At 41.7% G+C, this 17,885-nt stretch overlaps 1 protein-coding gene across 1 annotated transcript in view; it reads right to left on the bottom strand.

Moving 5' to 3' along the window:
• LOC121870391 (mediator of RNA polymerase II transcription subunit 16-like) overlaps positions 1-17,885 on the bottom strand; it is a gene marked incomplete in the record, with an annotated part of 168,675 nt that overhangs the window by 136,448 nt on the left and 14,342 nt on the right. Inside the window, 3 exon segments of the mRNA XM_042372215.1 lie at positions 13,558-13,690; positions 15,979-16,174; positions 17,477-17,626. Coding sequence (XP_042228149.1) covers positions 13,558-13,690; positions 15,979-16,174; positions 17,477-17,626 — 479 coding nt within the window.

Genomic DNA, 17,885 nt, shown 5'->3' with positions numbered 1-17,885 from the left:
CTTTGAGGGGTTTGACAAAGAGGCCCAGCAAGCCTCTGTGGTGGATAGTGATACAATTGATACAAGTGATACAGGTGAGGGCCAATAATCTGCTCTCTGCCTCGGAACCAACCCCCCATCCCCATGTGCCCAGCCATCTTTTCTACTAATATAAGTGTTAAAAAACCTAATATTATTGATATTTCTCTTAATTATTAATTGTGTGTGCATACCATCATAAAATTAAAATGTCAATTTTACTACAACGTAGGTATTGTGTCTGAAAAAGTGGAGTTTGGGAGTCGGCCCAGTCTCTATTTCAATTAATCCCATATGTTCTGTTATTCCATTTACGCGTTTCTCGTTTTATGCGCTACTCCGCAGGTTCAATTGATTGCGTAAATCAGGCTCTATATATATACAGTATTACCCCGCTTAACGCGGTTTCGCTTAGCGCGTTTTACCGTATACGCGGTGCCTCGCCAGAGCGAACTTTCACTTAACGTGGGTTTTTTCCAGTATACGCGGTGAGTGTCCGGCTCGAGAGCTATTTTTAGATTCGCCCCACTCCCCACCCTGCCTGACTGCCTGTTTTAGCTCATAAAATTCATACAAATTACCCGGCCAGAATATAATTTACATTGCTGGAATTCTTACAATATGATGATCATTTTGAATATAAACATCATAGATTTTGCATTAGACATACAAATTTTAGATACAGTGAGTTCTGCTATAACGCGTGTTTTGATAACGCGAATTTGCTCTAACGCGATTTATGAATTCGGAACAATATTTGTATAACGCGAACGCTTGTTTGCTATAACGCGATTTTTGCTTACTATTTCTCCAATTTTGTGGTATTAACTGTGAATATGGTAAAGAAGAATATCTCCAAAAAGTGTTCTGATGATAGAATTCCCGGTGATTATCGTAAAAGAAAGGATATAACACTTGAAGAGAAGCTCGATGTTATCAACCTCAAAATCACCCTTCTCCCCCATCAAGTTACATTCATATTTTTTCAAGGTAAAGTGTTAAATTTACTGTATGATTTCATTATTAGATATGAATGTAACATTTATTTAGACTGTGCTATCCTTTGTGTTAGGCTAACTACTAAATTTTTTCGATTTCGAGTAATCTGCACCTAACCCTATTTTCTCCATAAGCCCTGTTATTTCTATTACGCGATTTTCTATAACACGATATTTTACAAGAACACAATTATCGCGTTATAGCAGAACTACCTGTATAATGTTTACTCTGAGTAAATATGTTATTTTTTGTGCAAAATATATGACATTTGTATTTAAAATATTCCTGGGCTTACAAGGAATCCAGCAATGTCAATTATATTATCCTAACTTTAGTTTGAGGTATTATTTATTACTAAAAAGGTAAATATTCTGGTTTTCCCACACATCTGGTAGGGACGGTTGGTGGGGGGTGGGGGGAGGGAGGGACCGACCGACCATCTGTTACAGTGTGAAGAATATTTTTTTTTTTTATTAACTGAAGATATTTGTTTTAGCTCATAAAATTCATACAAATTACCCGGTCAGAATATAATTTACATTGCTGGAATTCTTATAATTTGATGATCATTTTGAATATGAACATCATAGATTTTGCATTCGACATACAAATTTTAGATGTAATGTTTACTCTGAGTAAATATGTTATCTTTTGTGCAAAATATATGACATTTATATTCAAAATATTCCTGGTCTTACAAGGAATCCAGCAATGTCAATTGTATTATCCTAACTTTAGTTTGAGGTATTATTTATTAAAATTTAGTGGTTTTCCCCCAAAAATTTCTCAGAGAGGGAAGAGCCAACAGTGTAGTGTGAGAAGAGGGGGAGGGAGTTGAGTCCATTATTTGAATGGACATTAACTTGGCGACTGTATTTCTCTATTTCTCTTAAGTATTAATTGTGTGCATGTACCATCATAAAATTAAGATGTTATTTTTACTAGAACATAGGTATTGTGTCGGAAAAAGTGGAGTTTGGGGATCGGGCCAGTTTCTATTGGAATTAATCCCATATGTTCTGTTGTTCACTTAGCGCGGTTTTCACTTAACACGGTACCCTGTGGGTTTTATTGACCGCGTTAAGCGGGGTACTACTGTATATATACAGTGACCCCTCGTTTAACGAACACCTCGGTTAACGTAATTTCGATTAATGAACTGCCTTCCATAAGGATCTTCAATTCGGTTAACGAAAAAAAATTCGGTTAACGAAGTTCTTACGAATCGACCTCAACATGTTTTCGCTTGCACTGACCGGGCAACCAGCTTTAGTATCAGTCCGCCAATACATTAATCGGTTCTAGGGCTTAAATTCCTTACTATTTTAGTAAATATCAAGAAGTTTATACTATTCAATAATTTTAAAAGTTTAATATTCAATTTTTTAGTCATTTTAACAATTATTGAACATAATTGAAGGTAAAGTGACTAGTTTAATGCGCGGCATCCAGCCTCTTAACACAGCAAACAGGAGTTAGTCTCTCTCTGTTTTCACTGGAGGTAACATCTTGCTTGAGACTCTCTTCAACTAAACGCTTTTTTTCTGTGTTTCCAAGCAAATTATTGGTCATTTTGAAATATATTTTACATATTGACAATATATAATGCAGTGCAGTGTTGATTTAAAGAAAATAATCTTGAATTACACCAAGAGAGCTAAAATTTTATGGGTGAAATGGCACCATGGGGTGACTTCTCTTCCACCCCACTGCCTTCTCTTCTTCCTTCTCCTCCACCCCCATTCTAAATCCCATCATCATCATCATCATCCAGGAGCCTTCTACATACACACCTCAAAGTAAGTGAACTTTTCTACCATTTTTGTTGAATTTAGGAAATTTTCGGTGAGCTGGAACCAATTACCCAAAAACCCATTGAAACAATGGTTTCGGTTAACGAGCTTTTCGGTTAACGAACGACCTTCTGGAACGGATTGAGTTCGTTAACGGAGGGGTCACTGTATATATATATATATATACACAGAGTATTACCCCACTTTACCCGGTTCTTTTTTACGTGTTTCTACGTTTACGCGGTACCCCGCCAAAACCGGAATGTTCACTTTAAGCCGTGCATCTATTCTTTTACGCGGAGAGCAGCTGGCGGTCATCTCGCTGCGCTATTTTTGGATTCAAACCTCCTTCTATGTTGGGTAAGCGGCGCGAGTAGGTTGCGCAGTGTATGTCTTTGTTGCGTTATCGGTGACGTCATATGACGTATCGGACTGTGATTGGGCCAAGCATCCTTACCTCCCTCCCCGCTAGCTGTGATTGGTTTAATATAATATGACGTGCCCCGCCGCGGGAGCGATGAAGCCCGTTGAACTACCCGCATCAGTTACACCCCTCCCGGCTACACCGTGTATATCGATATCCATTGTTCCATAAGAATGGCTGCCACCGGACCACCACCACCACAAAAACCTTGCATTACCTGGACCCAGCCGCCCTAAGCCAAAGAAGATACGACATGCCCTAAGCTACGAGGTGAAGTACAAGATCCTCCAAGAGTTGGAGAAAGGAACAAGACAGGTTGATTTGGCGCGCCAGCATGGTGTGAACGAATCTACGATCCGGACAATGAAGGATGCGACCAAGATAAAAGAACACATGAACATCACAAAGTCTACAGGTGCTTCTATGATCAAGTATTGCCACAACAAGGTGCTTCTCAAGACGGAGAAGTTACTTGTGAGCTACTTGATTCGTCAGGCAAGATGGAACATGGCGGTCGACACGCGCTCAGTTCAGGAGTACGCACGTGAACTGTACGCAGCAGTGGCGTGCAAGATCGGAATTGCAGAGCCCAAACCCTTCACTGCTTCCTCTGAGTGGCTGCAAGGGTTTAAGAAACGGAACAAGATCACCAACATTAACATTGGTGGTGAAGAAACTAGTGCTGACCGTGTTGCGGCTAGGGATTTTCCTCCGTTTTTACGTGAGATTATGGAGGAAGAACAGTACACCGACGACCAGGTGTTTAACATGGACGAATCCGGTCTCTTTTGGAAAAAGCTACCTTCCAAGACCTTCGTTGTCAAGACTGCCAGCAAGTGTCGGGGCCGGAAGTTGCAGAAGGAGTGCATCACCGTCCTCTTTACCACCAATGCCTCCGGTACCTGCAAACTCAAGTTATCGGTGATCCACACAGCCCGTAAGCAACACGCCTACAAGAACATGGACATGACCAAGCTAAATGTCCACTGGCTGACCGCACGTAAGGCGTGGATGTTCTCTACTCTGTTCCTCTCCTGCTTTGATGACTGTTTCGTTCCTGACGTGAAGAAATTGTGAGCAACAGAATGTTCCATTCAAGATTTTGTTGCTGCTTGACAACGCACCAGGACACTCACCCCTACTGTTGGATCGTCACCCCAACGTAAAAGTGGTCTTCCTTCCTCCCAACACTACGTCATTAATCCAGCCCATGGACCAAGAATTAATCTGCAATGTGAAAGCTGCATTCTCTGCAAAGAAGTTTAAGCTCCTGAACGACTACACCAACACCAAGGATGAGTTGCGTAACCTGGGTGATGCCGATAGCAAAAGCAAAGAGGACGAGGAACAACAGTTGGCAGAGCAACAAGTTCTTGTGAAGCACTTTTGGAGGAAATTCAATGTCAAGAAAGCTGTGGAGTTCTTGGTGGAGGCATGGGATCAGCTGTCTTTAGCAACGATTCGTCACGCATGGAGACATGTGTTGCAAGGCAGTCCGGGTGTTAGGCAGAGTAAATCTGTGACTGGTGAGGGTCAGACTGTTGCAGTAGCAGTGGACCTTGCCAGAGAAGCTGCACAGTGTTACAGCTGCAGGCTTCTCCGAGACCACCAACGAAGACATTATGGAGGTGATAAGGGATCCTGATGTGACTGCCGACGAGATGTTAGAAGACGATGACGTCAGTGAAGAGGCAGGTGGTGCGTCATCCCGAGAAGAACGCAAGTTATCGCATGGTAATGTAAGGGGTGCCATCGAGTGTGTAGAGAAACTGAAGCTCCTTCTTCCTGACGACCCTGAAGACAATCGGTAAGAAGTCTTCACTACCCAGCTGTTGCAGGCTATGGAGCCCTACATCAAGGTGTATCACGAAAACATCAACACCAGCCGTCAAAAAAGCATTACCGAGTTCTTTGCCCGCAACCCACCACAGCCAGCCCAAGCCAGTGATAGTGACAGAGACAGTGATGGTGACTTTGAGGGATTTGTCAGGGAGGCACTGATAAGTGTGGATGACTCACCTGAGGGCCAGTAGCCTGCCCTCTGCCTCGGAACCAGCCTCCATTCCCGTATGCCGACCCATATCTTCTACTAACGTAAGTGTTAAACCTAACCTAACCTTTTTTCTAACCTAACCTACAGTATATTATTCTCTTATTGATTGTTCTCTTCTATATTATGTGTGTGTGCATACCAGCATACAGTTAAGATATTATTTTTACTAAAACGTACGTATTGTGTCGGGAAAAAATGGAGTTTGGGGGTCGGCCTGGTCTCTATTTCAATTAATCCCATATGTTATGTTGTTCACTTTACGCGTTTCTCGCTTTACGTGGCCCACCGTGGGTTCAATTGACCGAGTAAAGCGAGGGTTCACTGTAAAGGTGGAGTATGATATTTAGCTTTTTCCACTTTTCTATAGTATGTGTATTTAGGGTGGGCTTAGGTGTACAGTCGACCCTTAACATACGCGGGGGTTAGGTAACAGAGATACCCGTGAATGTTAAAAATCCGTGTACTTTTGCTGGCCCCCCCCTAAAAAACCCCTGGCCCCCCATGTCCTTATTTACCGTATATACCTGTGTGTAGTTCGAGTTTTTAAGACCAAATTATAATAATATAATTGACATTTCTGGATTCCTTGCAGGTCAGGGAATATTTTGAATGTAAACTTCATATATATTGCACAAAGGATAAAATACTTGCTTTGTGTAAACCAAATTATTACATTAGATCTAAAGTTTGTATGTCTAATGCAAAATCTATGATGTTTATATTCAAAATGATCATCAAATTGTATGAATTCCAGCAATGTAAATTATATTCTGGCCGGGTAATTTGTATGAATTTTATGAGCTAAATAAAAAATAAATAAATTATACTTCACGCGTATATGAGTAGATGCACCGCGGAAAGTGAAAGTCCGGTTCTGGCAAGGTACCGCGTAAATGAGAAACTGCGGAAAGTGGAACCGTGTAAAGTGGGGTAATACTGTATATTATATATATATATATATATATATATATATATATATATATATATATATATATATATATATATATATATATATATATATATATATATATATATATATATATATATATATATATATATATTATGTTGTTAAAGTAAGAGAAACAATTGAGGCCCTGCAATTGTGTGTAAATGAGGCAGAAAGTCAGATCAGCAACCTGGAACTTGGTCAAAATTTTTGTGATGCCATATGGCAGCAGGGTCTACCAATAGACAACACATTATGCTTCCAATATCTTCCTGGGCGGTAGTAACTCCCTGATTGATAACTGACTACTACTGAAAATAGAATGCTTACTCAGTGCATGGATGGAGGACCAGACAAGAGTCTGTATGCAGATTTAAAGCAGGAAGGTGGTAGCTCTGATGAAAAACCCTTTGCCAGCAAAGGGTGGTCTGAGCATTTCAAATAATTTTAAAACCTACACAACATCAAGATGGTAGTTGAAGCAGCCAGTGCTGATACTGAGGCTGCCAAAACCCATAAATGGTCATTAACGTTCAAGTATGTGATCACCGATGGTCAATCACGTACTAAAACTTTTTCCAAATATACTTTTCCTGAGCCTTTGAAACCGAGTCTAGCTACCATAAACTGTTGGCTAGTGGTGTCTGGCATCCTGTGTAAACGTTTCCCACCACTCGACCTTGAAGAACCCCCCTCCCAGTAGGCCCCACCCTGCAATCTCTCCCCACAGTCAAGGCCGCGGGACTATGCAGTAGAGTCTTGAACTCTAGATAGCCATGGCACGTGAACGTAACCGGTCACTCAATCAGGATGAGATATATATTGTACTGAATTATTTGGTAGGGGTGAAGATGAACATGGTATTGACAAAGAGGCATATATTGATAGTGATATTGAAGGTGATGATAGTGATAGTGACCCGGACTAAGTGCTTGAACAAGTGGAAAGCGACGACGTCGATGATGAGTGGCGAGTGGAGGAGAGAGGGTTGCTGTACTCCCTATCTCCAGGAACGTCCAGTACTCCCTCCATTTCGCCTACACCTATCACTCCCACTGCATGGTTACATCCACCCAGTACAAGTCAAAGGAAGAGGATGGGGTCACTTGTTTCCTCTCAGGATCAACCAGCCCACATGGTGAGGATAATTCTGACTCACGACCACCTTCGACCTCCATTAACCCCACCACAACCAACCCACATGCGGCAGATGACAATGCATCCAAAACTCCCTGTCCTCCTTCCCCACCAAATGATGGGCGCCAACACGTCGCCATGGTCAAGGAAGATCACCCGTTGCTTCTGCCAGAGTTAGTCCTGCTGACAGGTGGGCTTGGATTGATGGGACTGATTTTGTACCAAAATATTTTTACTTTGACGCACATCAAACTCAGGAATAAAAATACAAGAATTCACAGCAGACAGCCGGGAGAGTGCCTACTTCAACTATTTCTGGGATGATGAGATTCTTGACATTATGGTGAAAGAAATGAACTACTACATTTACTTTATGAGAAGGGGTAAGGTGCTAGCTTCAGTCTCGTGAACACCAGTGGTATTACATTCTTGTTCTTAGTGATGCTGAAGGGGATAGTGAAGAAAAATAACTACAGGGATTGCTGGAGCACAGACACTCTCATCCAAACACAGAGTTTCAGTAAAATCATGTCAGTGAACAGATTCACCAATATATTGCGAGGACTTCACTTTTTAGACAACCTGCAGGGCTTCCTGAATGAAAAAATTAGAAGATGAGGAAGATTTGGGCCATCTTCAATCACCTCATAAAAAAATCAAGGAAGTGTTTTATCCATACCAGAATGTCGTCATTGATGAGAGCCTGATGTTGTGGAGGGGGAATATTGGGTTTTGCCAGTATATTCCCTCTAAGCGCCACAGGTTTCGCCTGAAATTTTTTGTTATTTGTGACTGCAAGACTGGCTTCGTGCTAGATATTGTACTCTACACTGGAAATGTAACAGAAGTGACTGATGATATGAGCCTGGGAATGGTAGCAGCTGTTGTAAAGAATTTCATGGCTCCATTTCTTAACAACAACCAGTGCCTGTATGTGGATAACTGGTACACGAGGCCAGCTTTATTCGAGTTTCTCCTCTCCATGGGTACAGGAGCATGTGGGACAGTAAAGAGGCAGAGGAAGCACATGCCACATTTTGATACTCTACCAAACAAGGGAGACATAGCTTATAAGCAAGACAAGCATATTCTGGCCGTCATTTGGAAGGACAAGAGAGAAGTAGCCCTCCTTAGGACTATCAACAACCCATTGATGATTCTTAGCCACAACGTTGATCAACACACGACAGCGCATCATGACGCCTGAGTGTGTGATACAGTATAATAATAACATGCGTTCGGTTGACAAATCTGGTGCAATGATTTCCTCCATTGAGTGTGCAAACAAAACCCTCAAACGGTCCAAAATCTATTCTTTCATTTTATTGATGAACGCACACATATTGCATATGTAAAAGTCAGGGAAAAAAAAACACTCCGAAACTTCGTCATTGAGGTGGTGCGACAGCTGCTTGAGGAACACCCAACCCCAGGATGTCGCCAGCATGGTGATCATCCCATGTGCCTCACAGGTCATCACTTTCCACACACCATGTAGCCACAACCAGACATGAAGAAAAAGAAAGTCCAGAAGGCATGTCATGTGTGCGGTCACACAAGAACACAACACTAAGACCTAGGCAGTGCAGTGAAACACGGTACCGCTGTTGTGAATGTGATGTTGCCCTTTGCCTCAAACTGTTTTGAGGGATATTATACCTTGTTACGCTTCTAAAGAGAGACAAGAAGGGAAAAAGGAGAGAGCAAAGATAATACTAGTGAAATATTTGTAAATAGTAAAAATAATAAGGCCTGTATAAGTTGTGTGTAATAAAGTCACATTAGTATTTATGTAATATTATTGCTATTATTATCCTAATCCATGTGCAACACATGTGCATATTGGCATAGTAATCTAAGTATACAATATAAGTGAATAATATTGGCAAGACTGTAAGGAAAATAAACTGAGTGACGGAAAAACCTCCCCCTACCTTGGAATAAAAAACATCCACGTTTATTTCACAAGTCTTTTTGAGTTTCATTTGCTATGCTGCTACATTCATATTATTTTTTTGTGAAAAAAAAAAATCATTATGTATATACCTGGCTGCATAATTGACCGGAAGTACTGTGACAACACTGAGAGGGAGTAGGCTTGGCAATGCTGCATCAGCCCAGGATTTAAATGTCACGCAGCACTTTTAAACGAGGTGAGTTGCCACTTTTACAAGTATTTCTTGTTTTCTTAGATCATTTTGGGGTGTTTGGGCCATGAAACAAAATTTAGATTTTCCCAACCATGTATGTATAAAAATGTGACCTTTTACGGGTTAAAAGCGATAATTGAGGCTGATGTATACACACCAGAGCAGGTGCCTCTTTTTGAAGCTTATGCCTGCCAGAACCTTTATTTCAACTGAGGAGAAAACAGCTCTTGGGTTCAAGGCTTCCAAAGATCGTGTGACTCTCCTGTTAGAGGGGTAATGCAGTAGGTGATTTCAGGCTGAAGCCCATGCTTGTGTACCACTCAGAAAATCCCAGGGCTTTCAAGAGCTACAACAAATCCAGGTTACCAGTAATATGGCGCTCCAATAAGAAGGCATGGATGTCTGGCAGCCTCTTCCAAGATTGGTTTACTAATTGATTCTGTCCTGCTGTAGAAAGGTACAGTAGCCAACAAAATACTGCCAACAAAGCCCTGTTACTTCTTGTTAGTGCTCCCAGCCACCCTGTTAACCTTAATGACCTTTCACCTAACATCAGGGTTAAATACCTGCCCAGGAACATAAATTTTTTGCTACAGCCTATGGATCAAGGTATGATTACCAGCTTAAAGGCCTTCTATCTACACAGGACATTTAGACAACTTATAGCTGCAATTGATAGTGAGGATCAGCAATCATTTAGAGATTTCTGGAGAAAATATAACATGAATGCTGTAAACAACACTGCTGACTCCTGGGATGAGATGAAAAATACAACTAAGAATGCAGTCTGGAAGAACAATTGGCAAGATCTTGGATCAGGTGCAGCAGGACATTGTAACTCTGGCAGGGTTGGAGGAAGTAGACCAGGCTGGTGTAGTAGAGCTGTTAAGGGTCACACAGAAAGGTTCTGTCCAATGAGGCTTTAATGTTAATGGAAGACGAGCGAGCTGCTGCTGCGGGAACAGGTGTTGCATCATTCCATGAAATGTCAACAAGGCTTTGTCAACTGCAAGATGTAATGCAAGCTGCTGAGACACATGATTCAGGCCATGAATGCAGCCTCAAGTTTACAAGAGAAATGGAGATATAGGGAGATGCACACTGAAAAATTGCACCATTAATGACCACCACCTCACCACTCAGAACTCCATTAATTAGTAAAGATACATACGTATACAATACTGTACGGGTATATATCTCATAGGTAAAAATAACATCATCAGGAACCCATCTCCATATATGCAATGGAACCAAATTCATTTCTCTTAGCACAATTAGAACAGACGCTGTGAATAAAAGTTCAGACAGTTTTCGCTAGCCGTAAATATTTTTGTTTGTGCCTGCAGTCTAAATGTAATGAGAGTGTGTTTGTCTATGTGGGATGAGATGCACAGTTTTGAGTCGAGATGAGAAGCATAGTTGACTCTCTTGGAAAACTTTCCCCAGCACCCAGAAACTTTCTGGGGATGTGGACTAGTGTCTGTCTGTGCAAGATGCGCACATTAGACTTTCGCAAACGTTTCCCAGTAACCTGAAAAATTTGGGGATTAAGGGATTTTTCCGGGTTTGAGAGAGTTGTTTTATTGCCGGATTTCTCTCATTCCAGGAGGAGCTCTACACCAATTTTTCCGGTTAAAAGGGATATCGCTGTATTTATCACTACTGCCAAGCAAAATTACGTCAAGGAATCTTTTCCACCAATCAGCTCCATTGTTACATGAATACAACAGATTTATCCATAAGTTTCCTCTGGTATTGTGATGCTGCCACATAACCGTAAATGTCATGACAAAGAGTAAAAAAAAAAAAAATCTTTAAATTAACAGTATATAAATATGTAACTTACTGATGTGTGATTGTTGCTCAAATGACCTGGGTCAAGTTACCTCACTTAGTGGTACAGCATGCCCTTCAAATTCGTGGGGGTTAGGTTCCCAAAATGGTCGCGAATTGCCAAATCTGCGAATAACATTTGCTGACCAGGGAGGGGAGTTACATTTTTACTTGTGTACAAAGAAATGTATATTACCTTTATGTGTTTACCCTTAGGACAATTATTTCTTTTACCTGTATTGTATATATGTGTGTGTGTGTGTGTGTGTGTGTAGTAGACACACACACAAAATACACAAATAAGTAATAATGGGAAAATCCTCTCACAAATAATCAGAAACAAATGTATTAAAAATGTGATAGTCTACCCTCAAGTCAACTCTGTGCTTTATTAATAACAAAGCATGGGGTGGACTTGAGGGTAGACTCAACATTTTTAATACTGTACATTTGTTTCTGACTACAGTATTACCCGCTTTACACGGTTTCACTTTCCGCGATTTCTCATTTACGCGGTACCTTGCCAGACCGGACTTTCACTTTCCGCGGTGCATCTACTCATATATGCGGTGAAGTATAATTTTTTTATATTTAGCTCATAAAATTCATACAAATTACCCGGCCAGAATATAATTTACATTGCTGGAATTCTTACAATATGATGATCATTTTGAATATAAACATCATGGATTTTGCATTAGACATACAAATTTTAGATCTACTGTAATAATTTGGTTTACACAAAGCAAATATTTTATCCTTTGTGCAGAATATATGAAGTTTACATTCAAAATATTCCCTGACCTGCAAGGAAGCCAGAAATGTCAATTATATTATCCTAACTTTAGTGTGAGTTATTATTTATTACTAAACGTTAAAATCTAGTGTTTTCACCCAACATTTCTCAGAGAGGTAGGAGCTAGTGAGCTGGGAAGAGGGGGGGTGGGGGATTTGAGTCCATTATTTGAATGGACTTAACCTGGTGACTGTATTTCTCTTAAATATTAATTGTGTGAGCATACCATCCTAAAATTTAGATGTTATTTTTACTACAACATAGGTATTGTGTCGGAAAAAGTGGAATTTGGGGGTCGGGCCAGTCTCGATTGGAATTAATCCCATATGTTCTGTTGTTCACTTTACGGGGTTTTCACTTTCCGCGGTACCCTGTGGGTTCAATTGACCGCGTAAATCGGGGTACTACTGTATATTTGTGAGAGGATTTTCCCATTATTATTTATTTGTCTGTGTGAGTGTCTACACACACACACACACATAATACAGGTAAAGGAAGTTACTGTCTCTAGAATGAAAGGCTCCCTGTCCCGGCCACAAAAATACCAGCAACTTTGAAACTACCCTTAGACATTATTGGGTACATTCAGGGCGTCATCCGCGAATTAAAAATCCGTGAATTTTAAGGGCATGCTGTACGTACAATTTTAATGTAGGTTCACTACACAGGAGGTATGATATTTCCTCCCTTACTAAGGCTCAGTGAGGCAACCAGTCGGCTGTACATCTTCAGTGTTGCCAGTTAGGTAAACTTCTTAGTGTACCTTCATTAACTTTCTTTTTTATTTTCTTTGTCCTTTTTTATAATTCAAACAATCTACAATAAACTCCCTCCCTCCACTCTTGGTGGGATTATAAGTTGGCAAGATCTGTGAGATATGGAGCATGCATCCTGATGCCTCACTGGCTCTTGAAGATATCACTTAGCTAGGAGTTAAAGCATTGTTTAAGCTGGAGTTCAAAAGATGAGAAGCTAACTTGCAGCAATCCACAACTCAGGACAGTGTGGCACTACAGTATGCCAAATCCCCTTGCCATGGCAGGCACTAGTGGAAGGTCACACAAATCATTCTGACTATATGAAAGCTATAAAACATGAAAAAAAGTTACATTAGGATACAGTACTCAATTTACAATGATAAGACTGTACCAAATTTCTAGAAAAGAAGAAGCAATAAGAAGGGCCAAGATGCTGAATAAATCAAGACCCTATGGGCATGAGTTTCCTCATCATTATGATGTAATTTTTCCAGGATAAATTCTATTATTACCTGTTTAAAAACTTAATTTTCATGAATCCATGACTATCATATCTATTGTGCTAAAAGATAAAATCTTGAATGAACAACTAAATTGTATATCTAAAGCTCTTCATTAAAATATCACTGATACCTTTAAGTTTTAGTTACCTGAAGCAGAGACAGCAAAGAAGCCATTCTGTGCACACTGGCCATGGTCTACTAGTGTAGGTCTGTGTGATTGTGCCACAAACTTCTCAGTATACAGGGAATGTACTTTCACATCACTTGATTGAAGGCTGGCCTGATGTAAAACAAAATTATAAAATCATGATTTTTCATAACATCATTTCTTTCACTTGCAATTATACCAAAGGAGAAAAACACTGAATGGAGTTTTGGAACCTTATTTCGAGACCTGTACAACAGCACAAAGACAGTCACATCTGAGAGGTCTTTACCCTTTCAGAAATCGTCTTAAATATACGAAGGGCGTGAGAAGGTGCGAGGGGGTTGTTGTAAGACTCCCCCCAGCCCCCCAAGAAACTGTGGTAATTAAAGAAATAATATGCCGGTGGGCAGGGCCAGGGCAGTATAGTGAGGGGTGGTGGGCAGGGCAGTATAGTGAGTGAGTGAGTGGTGGGCAGGGCAGGCATAGTGGGTGGTGGAGGGCAGGGCAGTGAGGGGTGGGCAGGCAGTATGAGTGAGGGGCAGGGCAGTAAGTGAGGGAGTGGTGGGCAGGGCAGCATAGTGAGTTAGTAGTGGGCAGGCAGTATAGTGAGGGGTGATGGGCAGGGCAGTATAGTGAGGGGTGATGGGCAGGGCAGGATAGTGAGGGATGGTGAGCAAGGAGCAGAGGGGTGGTGGGAGGGCATAGTGAGGGGTGGGCAGGGCAGTATAGTGAAGGGTGGTGGATAGTGAGGGGTGGTGGGGGGGCAGTATAGTGAGGTGGGCAGGGCAGTATAGTGAGTTATAGTGGGCAGGCAGTATAGTGAGGGGTGATGGGCAGGGCAGTATAGTGAGGGGTGATGGGCAGGCAGGATAGTGAGGATGGTGAGCAAGGTAGCATAGTGAGGGGTGGTGGGTAGGGCAGTATAGTGAGGGGTGGTGGGCAGGGCAGTATAGTGAAGGGTGGTGGATAGGGCAGTATAGTGAGGGGTGGTGGGTGTATATGGTAGGCAGGGCAGTATAGTGAGGGGTGATGGGCAGGCAGTATAGTGAGGGGTGGTGGACAGGGCAGTGGATGGTGAGGGCAGGTGAGGGGTGGTGGGCAGGGCAGTATAGTGAGGGATGGTGGGCAGGGCAGGATGGTGGACAGGGCAGTATAGTGAGGGGTGGTGGGCAGGGCAGTATAGTGAGGGGATGGGGGCAGGATAGTGAGGGAGGTGGATGGTGGACAGGGCAGTATAGTGAGGGGTGGTGGACAGGGCAGTATAGTGAGGGATGGTGGACAGGCAGTATAGTGAGGGGATGGTGGGCAGGGGATAGTGAGGGATGGTGGACAGGGCAGTATAGTGAGGGATGGTGGGCAGGTCAGGATAGTGAGGGATGGTGGACAGGGCAGTATAGTGAGGGATGGTAGGGGTGGTGACAGGGCAGTATAGTGAGGGGTGGTGGACAGGGCAGTGAGGTATGGTGGGCAGGTCAGGATAGTGAGGATGGTGAGCAAGGTAGCATAGTGAGGGATGGTGAGCAAGGTAGCATAGTGAGGGGTGGTGGGCAGGGCAGTATAGTGAGGGATGGTGGGCAGGGCAGCATAGTGAGGATGGTGGACAGGGCAGTATAGTGAGGTGGTGGGCAGGGCAGTATAGTGAGGGGATGGTGGGCAGGTCAGGATAGTGAGGGATGGTGAGCAAGGTAGCATAGTGAGGGATGGTGAGCAAGGAGGTGAGGGGTGGTAGGGCAGCATAGTGAGGGGATGGTGGGCAGGGCAGCATAGTGAGGGATGGTAAGTGAGGGTGGTGGGCAGGGCAGTATAGTGAGGGATGGTGGGAGGTCAGGGTGAGGGATGGTGGGGCAGTATATGGTGAGGGTATAGTGAGGGGTGGGACAGGGCAGTATAGTGAGGGATGGTGGACAGGGCAGTATAGTGAGGGATGGTGGACAGGGCAGGTGAGGGATGGTGGGCAGGTCAGGATAGTGAGGGATGGTGGACAGGGCAGTATAGTGAGGGATGGTGGGCAGGTCAGGATAGTGAGGGATGGTGGACAGGGCAGTATAGTGAGGGATGGTGGGCAGGGCAGTATAGCGAGGGGTGGTGGACAGGGCAGTATAGTGAGGGGTGGTGGACAGGGCAGTATAGTGAGGTATGGTGGGCAGGTCAGGATAGTGAGGGATGGTGGGCATAACAGGATAGTGAGAGGTGGTGAGCAAGGAAGGATAGTAAGGGGTGGTGGACAGAGCAGGTCCAGTGCATTACATTAATATAATTCAATGAAAACCAAGTTTATCTCATTAATATTCATGATCGGTTTTTAGAATACATGTACTGTACAGTACTGAGATGAGACTAAGGTTACTAAGTGGAAAACAAGATTTGCCTCCAAGTGAATTATAAATAATCAGTATACTGTATAATAAGATGATACGAACCCGAATTCCTCCATGGAAGAAATTTATGTGAAGAATATCTTCACCGTCCCAATCACATGTATGTGTGGAGGTCCAGTTATGTAGGCTCGATCCTTTGGTGAAAAGCTGCACAGTTCCCAAACTTAGCACAACAAGGAGCTGAGACCCTTCACTATTAAACACCAGTGAGATTACTGTGCTTGCTGAATCTAGGATACTGGAAAAAAAAATTGGTATATTATATTAGCAATTTTACAATTAAAATAATAATGTGCAAATTAAAAATACAAATTTAACAATGATTTGCTTTATCTTTTGGTATGTACCTTACTATACAGTAGATCCTCCCAATCTGTAGAGCTACATTCCTTCCTATAAAGTCTGTTCAATGTACAGTACAGGAAGCCCCCCAAATTCGTGGAGGTTAGGTTATCAAAATCCGCGAATAAATTTTGCGGACGGTGGGGGGTGGTGTTACATTTTTTTCACCTGTGTACAAAGAAATGAATATTCCCTTATGTGTTTACACTTACGACAATTTTTATTTTACCTGTAGTATTGTATATGTGTGTGTGTGTGTGTGTGTAGACACACACACACACACACATATACAATACAGGTAAAGGAAATTACTTCTCTAGAATGAATGGCTCCCTGTTCCAGTCGTGAAAATGCTGGCAACTTTAAAACTACCCACAGACATTCTTGGGTACATCCAGGGAGTCATCCGCGAATAACCGAGAACTGCGAAGTAAATATCTACAAACTGGGGGGCACTGTACTAGCAATTATAGTTTCAAGAATTTTAATTCAACTTCATCTTTCGTGAAAATGGGGTTAAGTTTCTTAGTGTCAGAATATAGTATATTGGAAAATTTAAAGATGATAATAATTGCAACTGGCTACTGGAATATTTTATTTAACCAGCTATGATCAGGATGATTATTAGGCCTAGTGATGAACATCGGCAAAGACCTTGACCCCCCTCCATATTTTTCTCTTCAGATTTGTGCAATTCACGTGGATCGACCTGGATGTTCCCAAAAAAAAAGCCAGAAATCCAAAAACAAAAACTAAAAATCACACCCCTGATCCACCTATATGACTCATGATAAATATGTGGAATAATCCACTTAAATAAAGTCACTTAATGATAAGAACAATTCATTTGACAATATTCATTGCAAAATTAGTAGGTATAACCTGTAACATAGTACAGTATTTGGTAATTTAATTGCTAACATGAAATATAATAGGTACACAAACTATTCAATTATTGGAGGGGACTATTTACTGGAATTTGTTCTTAAAAGTTCAATTATTTACCTATTATATAGTTAGATTGCTGTCAAAATAACAATATTTTTAAGTTGAATAGAATTCACATAAAATTCCCTGGCTTTTCCAGACCAGTAGACACTCCGCTTCATAAAGAGAAAGAACATAAAGATATGACATTATATACTTTCCCAATTATCAAAATTTTTCTCAAAAAGCACAGCTAGTATACAGTACTCACACATGTGGTTCATAGGGACAGTTAAGATCCATCACATAAACAGTACACACAGGAATGCGGTGTCTATAACTGTCTTGTCTTGTTGTCATCCGCGTGAAGGCAACTATGTTCTTAGAAGAGACTGTGCACATTCCTCCACCATTATACAATCTGAAAATTCACACAAAAATGGTTTAAAGATAATCAGGCCTCTCTCAAAAATAAAGTTAGGGGAATAAAGCTAACTTTCACTCTTGCACTCTGATTATGAAATGAAGTACAGCACTGTACAGGTAGTTCTGCTATAACGCGATAGTAGTGTTCTTGTAAAACATCGTGTTATGGAAATTCGTGTAATAGAAATAACAGGGCTTATGGAGAAAATAGGGTTAGGTGCAGATTACTCCAAATCGAAAAAAAATTTCGTAGT

Source organism: Homarus americanus, unplaced genomic scaffold (genome assembly GCF_018991925.1).
Source record: "Homarus americanus isolate GMGI-L3 unplaced genomic scaffold, GMGI_Hamer_2.0 scaffold40856, whole genome shotgun sequence".
In the NCBI taxonomy this organism is placed as follows: Eukaryota; Metazoa; Arthropoda; class Malacostraca; order Decapoda; family Nephropidae; genus Homarus; species Homarus americanus.
The sequence above is the reverse complement of the archived record's forward strand: the minus strand, read 5'-3'. Positions and strand labels throughout refer to the sequence as shown.